Source organism: Lactuca sativa, chromosome 3 (assembly GCF_002870075.4).
Source record: "Lactuca sativa cultivar Salinas chromosome 3, Lsat_Salinas_v11, whole genome shotgun sequence".
Classification (NCBI taxonomy): domain Eukaryota; kingdom Viridiplantae; phylum Streptophyta; class Magnoliopsida; order Asterales; family Asteraceae; genus Lactuca; species Lactuca sativa.
In genome coordinates, this window is record NC_056625.2 from 259,019,907 (window position 1) to 259,037,229 (window position 17,323).

The window sequence follows — 17,323 nt, forward strand, 5'->3', positions numbered from 1 at the left end:
GTGCTTAGGAATGGTTTATGTTTAGATTTGAACAATTTTTTCTATTCGCCAGAAATGGAAAGAAACATCATTTCATTTCATGGTTTGTTTAGACAAGGATTTAGATTTTCTTTTAATAATGAGAATGGTTCTATTTATGCTTATCTAAGTGGTGTCTTATATTTTGAAGCAATACCATGTAATAGAATTTATGAAACTTATGATTGTAGATAACCTAGGAAATGATGTTTTATGCATGGATTCTTCCAATAGTATGGATAGAGCATCCTTGTGGCATTGTCATCTTGGACATGTAAACAAGAAGCGCATAGCCCAACTCCAAAAGGATGGAGTGTTGGAGTCATTCGACCTTAGGGAAGATGACACATGCGAGTCTTGTTTGCTTGGAAAGATGACCAAGTCACCCTTCACTAGCACATGTGAAAGGGGTGAAGGTCTATTAGACCTCATACATACCGATGTATGTTGACCATTTAGATCAACCACAAAGTATGGGAACCGCTTCTATGTGACTTTTACCGATGACTATAGTAGATATGGGTATATCTATTTAATCAAGCAAAAGTCAGAAACGTTTGAAAAGTTCAAAGAGTTCAAGAATGAAGTGGAGAATCAATTGGGCAGGAATATCAAGATGCTTCGATCCGATCGAGGAGAAGAGTACCTAAGTCTTGAATTCCACGACTATCTCAAGGAGTGTGGAATAGTTTCACAACCTAGGACACCGCAGTTGAATGGTGTGGCAGAAAGGCGTAACCGAACCTTGTTAGACATGGTTCGCTCTATGATGAGTCGTGCTTCACTATCTATCTCATTCTGGGGGTATGCCTTAGAGACTGCCACCCATATCCTTAACCAAGTCCCTACTAAGAAGGTTGCCAAAACACCTCACGAGATGTGGAAAGGGAAAGCTCCCTCGTTAGCACATATCAAGGTTCGGGGTTGTGAGGCTTTTGTAAGACGAGATACTCACGACAAGCTTGAACCTCGTAGTGAGCGATGTATTTTCCTCGGCTACTCGCAGAAATCCTTTGGATATCTCTTTTATAGACCGAAGGACAATGTTGTCTTCGTTGCGAGGAGAGGAGTTTTCTGAGAGCGAGAACTCATAAGCCAAGGACACAGTGGGAGGCAAATCGAGCTTGAAGAGATTCAAGAGTCGATTGATGAAGGAACCTCTACCGCTGGCACTCAACCCGAGGAGGAAACTCCGATTGAACCGATTGACGTGTCATTACCTCTTAGGCGTTCCGAAAGAGTTAGAGTTCAACCCCAATTATATGGTTTTCATATTACTACCGAAGGGGACACGTATATTAGTGATAGTACACTAATAAATGTAGATGAACCTAATAGCTATAAGGAAGCCATGGCAGGCCTGGAGTTTGCAAAATGGAAAGAGGCAATGGACAGCGAGATCCAGTCCATGTATGACAACCAAGTTTGGAATTTGGTTGATAATGTGCCCGGACGTAAGACCGTTGGGTGCAAATGGATCTTCAAGAAAAAGACCGACGTGGATGGAAACGTACACACATATAAGGTGCGATTGGTTACGAAGGGCTTTACTCAAACTCCCGGAGTTGACTATGATGAGACCTTCTTACCAGTTGCGAAGATAAAATCTATTAGAGTGATGCTAGCGATTGCCGAATTTCATGATTATGAGATTTGGCAAATGGATGTCAAGACCGCTTTCCTTAATGGGAAGTTGGTTGAGGATGTTTACATGGCTCAGCCAGAGGGTTTTGTTTATCTAAAGCATCCGAATATAGTGTGTAAGCTTGAGAAGTCCATTTATGGACTTAAGCAAGCATCTCACAGATGGAATCTTTGCTTCGATGAGAAAGTCAAAGAGTTTGGATTTGTACGAAGCGAAGATGAATCATGTGTATATGTCAAAGCCAGTGGGAGTATAGTTAGCTTCCTCATTTTGTATGTTGATGACATACTACTCATAGGAAACGACGTCCTAACACTGTAGGAGGTTAAGTCCTGGCTCGGGAAGTGCTTCGCTATGATGGACCTCGGAGAGGCTTCCTATATTTTGGGAATAAGGATAGTGAGAGAACGAAGTAAGAGACTAATAGGACTTAGTCAGAACACTTACTTAGATAAAGTACTAAAACGTTTTAGTATGGAAAATTCGAAGAAGGGGGAATTACCGATACAAAGTAATGCTAAGCTGAGTAAGACTCAAAGTCCGAGTACCGAAGCCGAGATAGCAAAGATGAGCCGAGTACCTTACGTTTTCGCAGTTGGCTCAATCATGTATGCTATGACTTGTACTGGCCCAGATCTGGCCTTTGCTTTGAGGATGGTCAGTAGATATCAAGGGAACCCTGGCAGAGCCCATTGGATTGCGGTCAAGAATGTCTAAGGCTGCAACTATATTAGGAAAGTATTTGACCCGATTGAGCATGGTCCTTTTGGGTTGCCTTCACCATAGCAACTTGACAGGATGATTTATAATGAGAGAGAAAATATTATTAATATATTATGAGAATAATATAAGGAATAATAATATTATTATTTGATTAATATAAGTCATAAATTAATTAGGAATTAATTTGGTGACTTAAAGAGATTAATTGAATAAAGGGGCATAAACTGTCAATTGAATGATAGTTGTATTTTGGGCTATAATCCCTTAAGGATAAAGGGGGACGGTTTTGAGGGCTTTGGATAGACCTTAAAATCGTCCAAGGCTTATCATTAGGGTATTAGATTGCTTAGGGCCTAAGTTATCCAATTAGGAATTTAAGGGTCAAACCCTAGGAGCCTTACAAGTATAAATAGACCCAAGGGGTTGAAGAAATCGGCACTCTTGCCTTTGGAAGAACCCTGTCCGATTTCTAGCTCCCTCTCCACTCTCTCTAATCATCCTCTTGCTAAGTTGGTGTTTGTAAGTCATTAGAGGAGTGACACTTGTGACTCTAAAGCTCCAAGGACAAGAAGATTCAAGCAAGTGATTCAAGGTAATCATCTTAATCTGATTTCTTATGGTATTATACTTGAATTGTCATTAGAAGTCTTGGATTCAATGCATGTTCAATTAGAGAAACCTAGATCCAAGCATTAGGGTTTGTATGTGCACATATGAATGTTCATATGGCTAAAACCCATCAAATGTTTCATTGGAATTTGGTTCTATATAATAGAGAAAGAGATTCAAAATCTATTAACATGTTAAATGACAGAGTTGTAAATATACATATGCAGGAAGATTCTTTTTTGTAAAAGAGCTGCAAGGAAGTTGCTTTGGTGTTCAAATCTGATAGTTTCTCAAATTATGAGGTTAGTCATTTTCATATTTATCAACTTATCTATTTAGATTTGGGTTAAATGCAAGAAATAGTAATATTTTTCCATTGATTTGTTCATTATAGGCTTTTACTTCTATATATCTTATCACAACATATTACTTTGAAAAATTAACAATTTATACAAGTTTTAGGGCAACTGTATCTGATGGAAATATGGTTATAGTGTTAGGTGATGCACAAAATGGCTATATTGTAAATGTTGTGAGGGAGGAAAATGAGGAAGTTGTGAGGTTGCCACCTAGCATCTCAATCAAATTGAAATCTCATCATGTATAGATGCTTCTTTTTTACTAATAATAACAATATGTAACTCATAATAATAACATATTTAGATATTTTACCAATATTAGTAGCATGTAACAAATAAAGTACAACACACATATTGTAAATATCAATTACATGGCTAATTTGGACATTTTAAATATGAAGCACTAAAGTAACCCTATACAAAATATCAATTTCTATACTATATACTATACCTAGATGTAAATATGTAATCTATACATATCTATGTATAACATATATTTTTCAAGTTCAATTAGTAATATATTTGTTTCATCTGTGTCTTACGGGCTCTCACATGCCACATTGGTTAATGTCTTTCTTTGATAACATTTGATCGGTGGACAGCAGCCCATGACACAAAGTTCAACTTTTTTTACCTAGTACACTAGGTGGCAAACCAATGATATATAGGATTTTCACATGATGTTATAGGGTGAAATTGGTTGTTTTGGTATAGGTTATACAGTTAGGCAAAACCTCTTAATAACAATGTACAATGAAATCCTCTTATATCAATGTATTACAATATTTTGACATAATGTTATTGGATGAAATTGATTGTTTTGGAATATATTTGTTTTTTTATTATGTGTAAATGAGTATCGTAAATGAACATCATAAATACATATCGTAATTGATCACTGAAGTTTATGACACGCAAATGCGTGTCATCTTCATTCATGACATGGGCTTTAATGATACGTAATGTGTGTCACACCCCCGAACCAGATGGCAGAAACGTCCGGGGGCTCGTGTGACTAACAATTGAATTATCATCACAATGAATATACATGAAACATAACACATTGATCATCAACATTACATATTACAACCAACATTGTTCACATCAAATACATTGTTAAAGATTACATAAATTCCAAGTATTAATAGTACATTAGGTGATGTTACACAAAATAAATCCATACACACTTGAAAATCTTCCTACTTAACGATTACCTGAGAATACAAGTTATTTTGAAAACGGTCAACATATATAATGTTTTTGAGTTCATAAGTATGATTGAATGAAAATCTTTGTATCTTTTGTAAAACCTAGAAAAACGATATTTTCTGTAGAATGTCTGAAAATGATGTGAAAATCAAGTTTAAATACATGTGTGAATTTCATAGCAGTAACATATATGATTGCAGTTTAAATTTCTTTGTACTGTAAGTAAGTTATAATTGAATGATGGTATTCCCCCAGAAAATCTGATATTTTCTGATTTATAATAATTTCGAGGTTCTTGTATCATTAGTTAAGTTGTTTTGTATTGACACAATCGAAGGGTTAATCTCCGAAATGTTAAATTGGTATTGGATCTCTATATGAGCCGTTATAACCATACATGATAATGACTAGGTTTCCTGTCTTGATGTTTTCCAAACGCAGGTATTTGCTTAAGGTTTTATCGCCCTAAACTGGCCTAGTCTAGCTATAGCGAACATCTAAGGCGTGGGGTGTCACCCCGTATAGATCTATACACAAACTCCAGCTCTCCCTCTAGGAAACTCTAGTTATAAGTACAGGCTACGATTATACACTCAGAGGTGTCAACCGACAAGTTTCACTAACTTCTCAACCTTTCATATTTGTTATGTTTTCCACCATGATTAATGTTTACGTGAATGTTGTATGTTTTCAAATCCAAAGGTATGTATATAAGTATACGAAGTTAAATAATTATGTAAAGGTATAACTACGATCTACTAACATGTGAATTTCAGTCCAATCCTAATTAGCATGTAAATGGACTACAAAGGTCCAATAGCATGTAAGAGGGTAATTTAGGCCCAATAGGCATGTAAGTGGACCACTAAGGCCCAACAAATGTGTGACACATAGATCAGGCCCAAATTAACATGTAAATGGGTCACAAGATCCAATAAACATGTCATGGAAAATATTGGGCTCAATATACACTTGAATGGGCCCTTAAGGCCCATTGGCCATTCAATGTGAATATTAAGCCCAATAAAAATCGTTATCGATGTATTTTGTCCATTCGTTATTACTTCGTTGTTTGCTTTAGCTCGATGTTTACCGAATTGAATATTAAAAAGTCATCTTTTTTGTAAAATCGACGTTCTTGGCCGATAAGCCTCAAATTTTCAATTAAGGCCCAAAGTTTTGTAAAAATAACACTTTAGTCTACAATTTATAAAATTTTTAATTTCGCCCCAAATGTTTAGAAATTTGTGGATCTAGTCATAAAATTTATATTTTGACATTTATGGCCCAGTTTCATAGAAAACTTCATTTTCAGCCCCTTGTTTGTAAAAATGACAATTTCGGCCCAATTTTTATAAAAGTTACATTTTTGGTCCAATTTAGAAATAAATGTTATTTTCACCCCTAAATATGGTTTATTTACATTTATGACTCAAACTTTGGTCAAATAATATTTTTAAACCCAAAACTTTCATTTTTTCGCAAATTTAGGCCCAAAACCGTGAGGCCCAAATATTAAGCCCATTAAGCTAAAATTTTCATTTTTGGCCCTTTGGAAAGCATGTTAATCCTAAAAATCCCTTTTTGTACCAGTAGGACCTGTTTGATCCTTTAAAAACCGTAATTGTAACTTTTTGCTCTTATCTTTTGTTTTCTTGACAATTTTGACCCTTAACAAGGTTTTTGCTTTAAATTTTTATATCTTAAACATATAAGAACATTCAACTTGATAATATGATGTGTAAGGTGTCTTAGCTCATGGATCTTTACACAATGTTACTTAAGATGTCGAGCTTTGTTAAGATCTAACACATTTTTACAAAATAAAATAAGAAGTCACACAAGGCATGCATATAACACATAGATCTACACATATTACTTGTATTCTCCCCTAAAAATCATGTAAAAACCGAAAAAAGGGGGTATGAACTCACCTTTGCTTGATGTTTTGGTTTTGAAGAAGAGATGAAGAGATTTTTGGTCCTAGCAAGCTTTCTTGAGTGGATCTCGAACTTAGGAAGGTTCTAGGAGTATGATAACCAAAAACTTGCTTAGATGGAGTGATCTAACATGAGAATGAAGTTATATCACTTGGATATGTAAAGACTTTCCAAGAAAATGATGATTTTTGTTGGAAATCTTCTTGATCAACCCTAGATCTTCTAAAATTTGAGAGGAAAGGAAGGAGTGTTATTGTGAGTGTTTGAGAGAGTTTGATGTGTGTGTGTGCTTACCTTCGGCCGAGAGGAAGAAAAAGAGAGAGGGAGGAGAGTTTAAGATGTGATAGGTGCATAGATGTATGGGATTGGGTATTTGTTTAAAGGGCAGTTTGCATGGAAAACCTCCATGCATTAGTGAGGTGGCAAGGCTTGGATAATTAGCCATTTCTCCCTTTTTGTTGATTTTACTTGGGCTGAAAATGGGCTAAAGGGAAGGGAGGGAGATTAGCATGGCCCATTTCTAGCCTTGGTTCGAAATTATGAGGGCTAATAATTACTTTTCAGCCCATTAGGCCTTTAGGGTAGTTCATGACCCAAAATGGCATAAAAGAATGGATTTATGGCTTATTAGGGTTGATTAGATTAATTATGGCCCAATAAGGCCCATTAGGGTTAGAATGAATTATTCTAGGACCAAATGGTCCAAAATGTTATAGATTTGTGAATTGGGTCCATTTAGAATCCAAATAGGGTTTCCAAGCCCAAAATAGTTGAATTGAATGTTTATTGGTCCATTAGGCCCAATAAGGAAAACTTAGTCCAATATGGACTTCAACCGAGATTCTTAGGGTTTTCAGACTCTTTGTTGAACATGAGAGGTGAATTTAAATGAGCATTGGGTGATATTTACTTAGAGTATGTGTTTTACAATAGTTGAATGATTACACGAGAATAGAATTTCCTAGCTAAAATGCCAGTTGTGACAATGTGTGTCCTAAACGCGCGTCGTGAGGTTACAACACACAAATGTGTGTCATCTCTCTTAATGACAGGGCCTTTCTTGACATGGAATGCATGTCGTAAATGCGCTTCGTAACTTCACATCGAAAATGCATGTCGTAAATAGACGACACACAAAAATGTGTCATCTTTCGTTATGTCAGGGCCTTCCTTGACACACATTTGCATGTCGTCTGAACGTTTTTTGATATGCATTGCGTGTCGTAAAAGAGTGGTTTTATAGTAGTGCTTAAGTGCAAGAGATTCATTTAAATATGAACTCAATATAGATTTGAAGTTCATAATAAACAATTGAATATAGATTCATTTTTTACTAAACAATTCTAGAATTTTAGAATAATTTAGTAATTATTAATTTATAGTTTCGTTGGGACCTATATATTTACATTAGGATTTCAAAAAAATTATTATTTAATTATTTTATCAATTGTGGTCTAAGTTTGTATTGGTCCCAAGTTGGAACTGGACAAATTATTAATATTTTTGAGGTTATTAATTTAATGAGTATTAAATTATAGAGGTTCTACAGTACCATTATGTAACTCTACAATAAAGATATTGTAGGAAATGGAGCCATAACCCCATTTTTGCAAACAAAAAAGAAAATCACCCCATTTTTGCAAAGGGAATTGGAAACAACCATATTCTTAAAAAATAAAAAACTCGTTGGAACATCGGTCCACTGGTTCTGATAAACGACCTTAAGGCCACCAATATGATCTTTTTGAAGAATCGTGATGAAACCACCATCGGTGTATTCAAGGGTGCCAATCGTTAGCTCATATTGTGGCAAGGAGAGTAGTAATGGCTGGCAATTTAAAGCCCTTCCCCACATCCCATATTTAAATGATGATTTGCGTCGAGCCCTGATGCCTAGACATCAATTCTAGTACATCATATCCGAGTTTCCTTACCTGGTTCGAGTACTCCAACAAAATATCTTTGGAAGCGTATAAAAAATCATCATTTATATTATATGTTATATATTTAGAAGTGAAATATTTATTGATTATTATTGTCTAACTAGATCTAAAGAATCATGTTCTTAAAATCTTGGTCTGATATCTAGGTTTTCGTTTAGTACCGTCCTTATAATAATAATAATATTTAATAATAGTTTAGTCGACTAAAACTAAAAATAAACCAATGCCACCTAGAGTTTTATATATAGTAAAACCTCTATAAATTAATAATATTGGAACTGATATATTTTATTAATTTAGCAAGATAGTATTATATCGATAAATTAATAAATTATTATATTAAAGAGTTGGATATTTATTCCCCATAAAAGATTAATATTTTAGATGTCATCAACTAGCTAGTCCCGACTTGGAGAAATGTGAAGCAAGTGTCCATAGAAAATTGTTTTCAACACTATAAAATTTGTTCGGCTAATCCAGCCGGCTCAATTGATTTAAACGATGTAAATTCTGGAGAAGACATTTGTGAACTTGAGAACGAGAATGCATTATTGGCACAAAATGGATGTGAATGAGTTGTTGGATTATCCAGGTGAAAATAATGAATGTTAGGAGGTTCAACGCATTGAATACATTATCACGGATGCCGTTCAAAATTCGGTTGATGATGATTTAGTACCTTTGGAACCGGTCACTCGGAAAGAAGCACTGCAAGCGGCAACAACTCTTCACAACTTTTTATTGCAATATGAGAATATAGTGCCTCAACTCATAAGTGCAATCAAGAGATTTAAAGATGAACTCAATATAGATTTGATGTTCACAAAAAAAAGTGACTATAGATTCATTTTTTAGTAGACAATTGTAGAATTTTGGAATATTTTAATAATTATTAATTTATAGTTTCATTGTGACTAATATATTTATGTTGAGATTTCAAAAAAAATATTATTTTATTATTTTATCGATTATGGTCTAATTTTGTACTTGACCCAAGTTGGAACCGGACAAATTATTAATTTATCGAGGTTATTAATTTATGGAGTATTAACTTATAGAGGTTCTACTTACCATTTATGTAACTCTACAATAAACATATTGAAGGAAAATGGAGCCACAACCTCATTTTTGCAAACAAAAAGAAAACCACCTCATTTTGCAAAGGAAATTGGAAACAATCATATTCTTAAAAAATAAAAAAACTCGTTAGAACATCGGCCCATTGGTACTCATAAACGACCTTAAGACAACCAATATGATCTTTTTGAAGAATCATAATGAAACCACCATCGGTCTGTTCAAGGGTGCCAATCGTTAGCTTAGATTGTGGGCAAGGAGAGTAGTAATGACCGAAAATATAAAGCTCTTCCCCACATCCCACATTTAAAAGATGATTTGGGTCGAGCCCTAAAGCCTAGACATCAATTCTAGTACATCACATCCGAGTTTCTTAACTTGGTTCGAGTCCTCCAACAAAATATCTTTGGAAGTGTATAAAAAAGAGATTAAATAGCCTCCTACTTTTTGTTCATAGTATTCTCCTACCTGTTTTAGACAGTCACAAGTATCATTAAATTTAATTTAAATTTGATTGAAATTTTGAATTTGTACACTTGTCATCATCTTAAATGGGTAGGAAGAAAAGTAGGAACAAAATGTAGGATGATATTTAATTTCTCTATAAAAAATCATCCTTTACATTATCTATTATATATTTAGAAGTGGAATATTTATTGATTATTATTGTTTGAAATTAAAAAAATAAATAAATAAATAAACTAGAAAGACGAGATCTGAAGCGACATGTTCCTAAAATGTTGGTTTGATATCTTGGATTTCGTTTAAAGTCGTTCCGATCATAATGATAATGTTTAATATTAGTTTAGTAGACTAAAACTAAAAATAAACCAAGGTAATCTAGAGTTTTATTTATTAGGAAGATGGTTGAAAAATAATTATTATCAAAAGACGGCGAACAAAATATTTATCAAAGTACAAATGTTGTTAAATAACCATAAATATATGTTTTTTTTTCGTTACATTTTTTAAGTTGTCTTATTTATAAAATTTATATAATTATTTTTTTGCAATTATGACTATTCGCAGAGGATTTTGAAGAAATAACACCCAAAAAAAAATGTCGACGAATCCAAGAAAACTCAACTTTAAAGTTTAAATGTCCTTTTATAAAAACGCTATTTAAGGCGTTTATATATATATATATATATATATATATATATATATATATATATATATATATATATATATATATATATATATATATATATATATATATATATATATATATTTAGGTTAATTTGAGACCATGTTAATTTTGTGAAACCGTGAGACCAAATCTAAAAATAATTTTAAAATGCAAAATAAAAGGAAAAATCCAAAAATTCTTTTTTTAATTATTATTTTTAGAATGTTAGAATATTATATTAGATTTCTCAGATATGTAGAATATTCTATTTATTCTATTTGAATATGTAAAATACGGTAGTTCTTTTTAATATTTTTTTTGTATTTTTTTTTTGGAAAATATAAACTCCGAATATAATATTTGAAAATTTTTTGTTCGAAAATTTTCAATTATTTTGTATTTAATTTTTTTTGTTTTATCTACCAAATGAATGACTAGAATTGCGTCTCACGGTCTCATAAAATTAGGTCGTCTCACATGAACCTATATATATATATATATATATATATATATATATATATATATATATATATATATATATATATATATATATATATATATATATATATTGCAGGTATATATTCGTGCAGTGCGGAGGCTACAGTTATTACTGTTTCAATGAATGATTTTTTTATTCAAAAAATATTATTTGACTGTTTCAATGACTATAAATTTTGTGAATGATATGCTAGAAAAATTCCATGCACAACCTTTTGGCAAACATCATGCCCATGTTAAAAAAAAATTAATTGTTGTTTGTTTCCTTAAATATTTTAGTTGATTATCTTATTCCATAATTAGTTTTTTGTTTATAAAAAGATAAGTGATTTGTACATAACAGATTTATACATTAAGTTATCAAATATGTACCTCTTAAATTTCATATATATATATATATATATATATATATATATATATATATATATATAATTTTTCACTCATATATATCCCAATTGCATGGTATAACCTATTATATGAGTAAAAAATTATATATACTAACACTTTCTTTAATAAAGTGCACTTTTGATAAACATAATGACTGGAAGTTTGTTTTTTTTTTTTTTTTTTTATTGAAATATATATATTAAATGTCAGAACCTGCAAGGAGGTGGCAACTCAACTAGTTGTGGAGGATTAAGAGCCATGGTGCACAAGAAAGAGTCTCGCTAGTTAGTAACTGAATCAAAATAGAAGTCGAAAATGTTGTTGTACACCACCCTCGTCTTATTATTGTTGTCTCTTGTATACCAATGCTTCTTTACCTCATTCTGCTGTTCAATAAACCCTAAAACTCCCTTTTTCATCTCCTCTATTACGCTAATAGGAACTCTGTGATTCACCATTTCAAATGCATCCTGGATTTCCTTCAGCACCACCTTTCGCAGGATTAGATCACCCTCAATTTCTACATGGTTGATAGCCGAAAGACTATGCTCTGTTGGCGACTTTTGGTCAAAGTTTTGGTTTTCAGGTGAAGGTAATCGAATGATTTTGCAAGATTTTAGTTGAAGTTTTGGTTGTTGTTGAATTAAGAGTAAATTACTGAAATCGTTCTTATGGTTTAGTCAAAATTGCACGTTTCGTCCGTAACTTTTTTTTTGCACTTGGATCGTCCGTGTGGTTTTATTGTGTTGCATTTTTAAGCAACAGACTCTATAATGTGTATTTTTGAACAATAGGTCACCAAAAGATTAAAGATTGTATGATTTGAAATTAAAGCTCACTATATTTTGAAAATTTTAATTTATTATATATATATATATATATATATATATATATATATATATATATATATATATATATATATATATATATATATATATATATATATATATATATATATATATATATATTTGTATGATAAATTATAGGTTCGCATGACTTCTCTAACATTTAAGAAGCTGTAGTTATTATTAGTTGTTTCTGACTTCTGGTGGCCTATAATATAAAACACTTCAAAATATCTCCCTTATACTCGTATTCTTTATACGAGGGAGGAATAACCGTGGACATAAACAAATATACCAAAGTCCAACTAGTAAATTCACCTTTACAATACTTGGAGTTTTTGAAGCCGCAAAAGCGTTCAACGTTTGTCATTACATTTGATTACGTAGTGAATTAGGTACAATATAGCCACTAACTTTTTTTGTCAGCTTCTTATTAAAACATAATACTTTTATTGTAATGCAAAGAAACAATTTTAAAGATAGATTAGGTGACCACGAGTAGAACGAGAAAAGGAGACCTTCATCTTGGAGCCAATTTAAGTCATATAATTGAGCTAGATCTTGAAATGCATAAGAGCGGAAATTTTAGTAAGTCCTTTCTGATGGTAGTGACTCGAAAATTCTTTTTCTGTTGTTTCTCTATACTTGGCTGGATTATCTTCGGAAAGCAACTCCTTGATTGGTCCCAATACCTTTCCTGTATCAGTCAGGTATCTCATAAAGAACGATGCCATCGATATCCTTGGACCAGCCTTGTTTGCCATCACTTTGTGTCGTGAACTTACAAAGTTATCATTTGTAACTAGCTATAACATTTCAAGAATGCTATATATTAGTACACTGTACACTTAACTATTTAAGGATAATAAACTATATTAGAGAGAGAGAGAGAGAGAGAGAGAGAGAAAGAGAGAGAGATGCCTGTAAAAGATCTCCAGCATTCACTACAAAGGCTCCTGGTATGGTTGGAACATCGGTCCATTCGTTCTGATAAAAGACCTTAAGGCCACCGATATGATCTTGTTGAAGAATGGTAATGAACCCGGCATCGGTGTGTTCAAGGGTGCCAATCGTTAGCTCAGGTTGTGGGCAAGGAGGATAGTAATGGTTCCCAATAGAAAGCCCTTCTGCACATCCCATATCTAAAAGGTAATTTGAGTCCAACCCTAGAGCCTCCGACATCAATTCGAGAACAGCACGTCCGAGATTCATTACATGGTTTGAGTACTCCAACAAAATATCTCTGCAAGTGTACATATCTCCTAATCAAACAAAAAATACATATAATGCCAAAATCCATATGCAAATATGAATTAATTTGGATTGATCCTGAAAAAATGTTCAAAATGGGTCCTTAAAAAATTTCAAGCTCGTTGATCGGGTCAGATCAAGGCTTCAAGACTGAGGGTCTGTTTGGGTCGATATGATTCGGTCGTTTAGTGAAAGCTTATACACTAGTATTTGTGTACATTAGTCTTTACCACTTATACATGTAGAAGTATTAAACATTCAAACTGTACAAGAAACAAACGCCATTAATTACAAGTTTATTTGAAATAATAATAAAAAAACATCATTTATATTATCTATTATATAATTATATATTTACAAGTTGAATATATGTTAATTATTATATGAAAAATGATATCACAAAGACCAGATCTGAGGCGATCATGTTCTCAATAACTTGAACTGATATTTTGGACTTCATTTAATGCCATCGTTATCAATAATAATGATGAAATAGTTTAGTTGACAAAAATTAAAAATAAACCACAGGTCACCTACGGTTTTATTTATAAGGGTTTATTTATAATCAAAATTAATTAGCCTTCAGGGCAATGGTTAACAATAATTTATCAAAGTACACATGTTTACATAACCCGAAATTTAACTTTTTCTTTTTACATTATTTTTAACAAATTTGAAATCATAATAATTCTTTTTTCTTTTTACATTTTTTTTTAACGTTTTAGATTATTTTATTCATAAAAATTATATAATGTTTTTTGTAATTAATTAATGACTATTTTCAAAGGATTTTGAAGAAATAACATACCCAAAAAATGTCGGTGACTTCAGACAAACTCGACTTTACAAGTCCTTTATAAAAGCGTTACTTTGATCTATTGCATTATGAAACTATTTTATTGAAATAAAATATATTAAAAGTCAAAACCTGCATTGAGGAGGCAACTCGTCTGGCTGAGGAGGATTAGGATACATGGTGCACAAGAAAGAGTCTCGCCAGTTTGTCACCGGAGCAGAATACAAGTCGAAATTGCTGTTATACACCACCCTCGTTTTCCCACTGCTGTCTCTTGTATACCAATGCTTCTTCACCTCATTATCCTGTTCAAAAAACCCTAAAACTCCTTTTTTCATCTCCTCCATTACGCTAATCGGAACTCCATGATTCACCATTTGAAAGAACCCCCAACTCCCTAACGCATCCTTGATTTCCTTCACCACCTCCTTTCGCCGGATCGGATCTTCCTTGATTCCTTCAAGGTTGATGACCGGAAGACTGTGCTCTGGTGGCGACTTTTGGTCGGAGTTTGGGTTTTCAGGTGATGGTAGACGGAAGATCCGAGGCACCTCTGTTATGCCAGCATCTACAAGTCCTTTGACACCGGATTTGGTTTCATCAAAGGCTATAAGCTCAGCTTTCCTGTCGTAGTCAAGTGTGCATGCAGACAGATTATCATCGATAGCGACCACCTTTTCTTTCAAGGTATCGACAACTTCCGTTTTTCCTTTCAAGTTATCGACAACTTCGGTCTTTTCTGTCAATTTATTGGCAACCATTTTTCCTGTGTTCTTTTGGAGGCTACACTGCGTCAATATAAATACGAGAATATACAAACCGATTAATGATAGAGATACCATGCAGAGTATATATACAACAATTAACAACAAATATTTCAACGTTAAGTGTCAATACAAATGTGAAAATGAAATTAATAATTAAGTGCCAAGAGATCATTCATATTATGGGAACGAGATTTTACACGAAGAGTTAGGCTTCGGAGGTGATACACGAAGGTGAATGCAGCAGCGATCGAGACAAGAAGAAATGGAGAAGTGAGCTTTTTGAAGAGTGAGATTGAGTTTGAGGAGAGGTAAGCAATTTATAGTTGCGAGGAGCTTGTTTTAGTGATTTGCCGCATGTGTGAAAATTAGAAATCTCAATGAATTTTTTATTTTTTTACAACATGGGTCCAGCAGGCAAGCAAGCGTAGACAGTTTTTTTTAATATAAAACAAGAGTTAGGTGGCGCATATGAATGCGGAGCCAGCCAAAGCTTATAGTACTAAAATAGTTCTAGAAACAAATTTTTTTAGTTTGTTTTATTTTATTTATTATTTATTTATTTAGTTTTGAACAGCACAAATTCATTAACAAACAAAAACGAGACTAGCTAGTAACATGAATCGCTCCAATTTTTTCAAGAAAATCATAAAAATAGTTACGTCGTAATATGATTTTTTTATATATAAATAATACTATATATTTGGTAACAAACCAAGTTTTCTTTAGAACAAAGAAGATAAAATTAACTAAAACACAACCTGCAGCAATCGGCAAAAATAAAAAGATAGTTTTACAGGTGTACAAATGGTCAAGAAGAAACAAGAACTACATATATAACTGATAAACAACCTTAACTAGTCCTAGAATAAATGATCGATAAACAGTAGGGGCATCGACGATCGACGAAAACGACTGAAGCTTGGTTTCACATAGGGCAGCGCTATAAGAAGAACAAAGCAGCAGCAGAGTAACACAACTTACTATTGCCTATCCACTAGAGGCTTGGTGTATGAGCAACGAATGACGAAAATTAGACAAAACTCGAAATGACATTTTTACATTTTAAAAAAAAACGGTAGATAAAGCTCAAAAAGTTTCCAACTGGCATGTATGGTTCAAAATCAGAATTTTTTCTTAGTTTTGGTCTCTGGTAAACTTTAAATGACATTTTTACATTTTTAATTTATTTTCTTCTTTTTTTGTTTTTATTTTGGTGCTTTGTTAATTTAAAAATAAAAGAAAAAGAAAAAATGGCCCACCCCACCCAATTCTCTCTCTCTCTCTCTCTCTCTCTCTCTCTCTCTCTCTCTCTCTCTCTCTCTCTCTCTCTCTCTCTCTCTCTCTCTCTCTCTCTCTCTCTCCAAATTGCAAAAAACCCTTTTATCTGAAAGGGGTTTTATTTATCATATTCACAAATAAGGTTCTTCCCCGCAAAAGGTATGTCATCAAATATTGTTGAAACATACCAAAATTCATGATTAAAAATTTTATTTTTAATTAAGTAATTATAAAAACCAACGATCTAAAAACATCCATGGTATCATCTCATAGCATAATCAAAACCAATATCTAAATAAACCAAGTTATGTCATAACAATAAAATCATAGTACAATTCCCAAAGATCTAGTGTGCGGAAAATCATAGTGTGATGTGTTGCGATCATGTCAACTCCTTTCCCTTCAAAGTAGAAGCACTTGAAACCAAAACTGAAAACCGTACGCACGAAGCTTAGTGAGGTCCCACATCATACCACATAATCACATACTGTCAGACATATCTGAGTGCCTGACCTACCCTGTCAGGCATTTCTGAGTGCCCGACCTACCCTGTTAGGTGTATCTGGGGTGCTCGACCTTGCCATGTCAATCATATTTGGGTGCTCGACCTACCATGTCAGGCATATCTGGGGTGCCCAACCTACCCTCCAATCTATTCTAACCAGTTACGTGGTCTATCCCACCTTCTACTACTACCACATAATAAAATAGCATATACATACTGTCAAGCATATATAGGTTCCCGACCTACCCTCTGGTTCATCTCAACCGGCTATAAGGTCTATTCCACCCCTCCTACCACTACCACATAATACATAGCATACAAGCACAAAAATCTCTATAGATAGT

At 33.3% G+C, this 17,323-nt stretch overlaps 1 protein-coding gene across 2 annotated transcripts; it reads right to left on the bottom strand.

The window, feature by feature from the left end:
• Positions 1-12,664: 12,664 nt before the first annotated feature.
• On the bottom strand, positions 12,665-15,543 carry LOC111895311 (1-aminocyclopropane-1-carboxylate oxidase homolog 1). Of its 2 annotated transcripts, none has more exons than XM_023891399.2 (4): positions 15,394-15,543; positions 14,562-15,217; positions 13,304-13,625; positions 12,665-13,188 (listed from the first exon to the last, which is right to left on the bottom strand). In XM_023891399.2, exons 2-4 carry the CDS (start codon positions 15,188-15,190, stop codon positions 12,937-12,939), a joined length of 1,203 nt encoding a protein of 400 aa, XP_023747167.1. In that variant the 5' UTR covers positions 15,191-15,217; positions 15,394-15,543; the 3' UTR covers positions 12,665-12,936. The 2 variants fall into 2 exon arrangements, with proteins under 2 accessions (XP_023747167.1, XP_023747168.1); XM_023891400.2 differs by having other exon boundaries at positions 14,562-15,212; positions 15,394-15,518.
• Between the last annotated feature and the right edge of the window lie 1,780 nt (positions 15,544-17,323).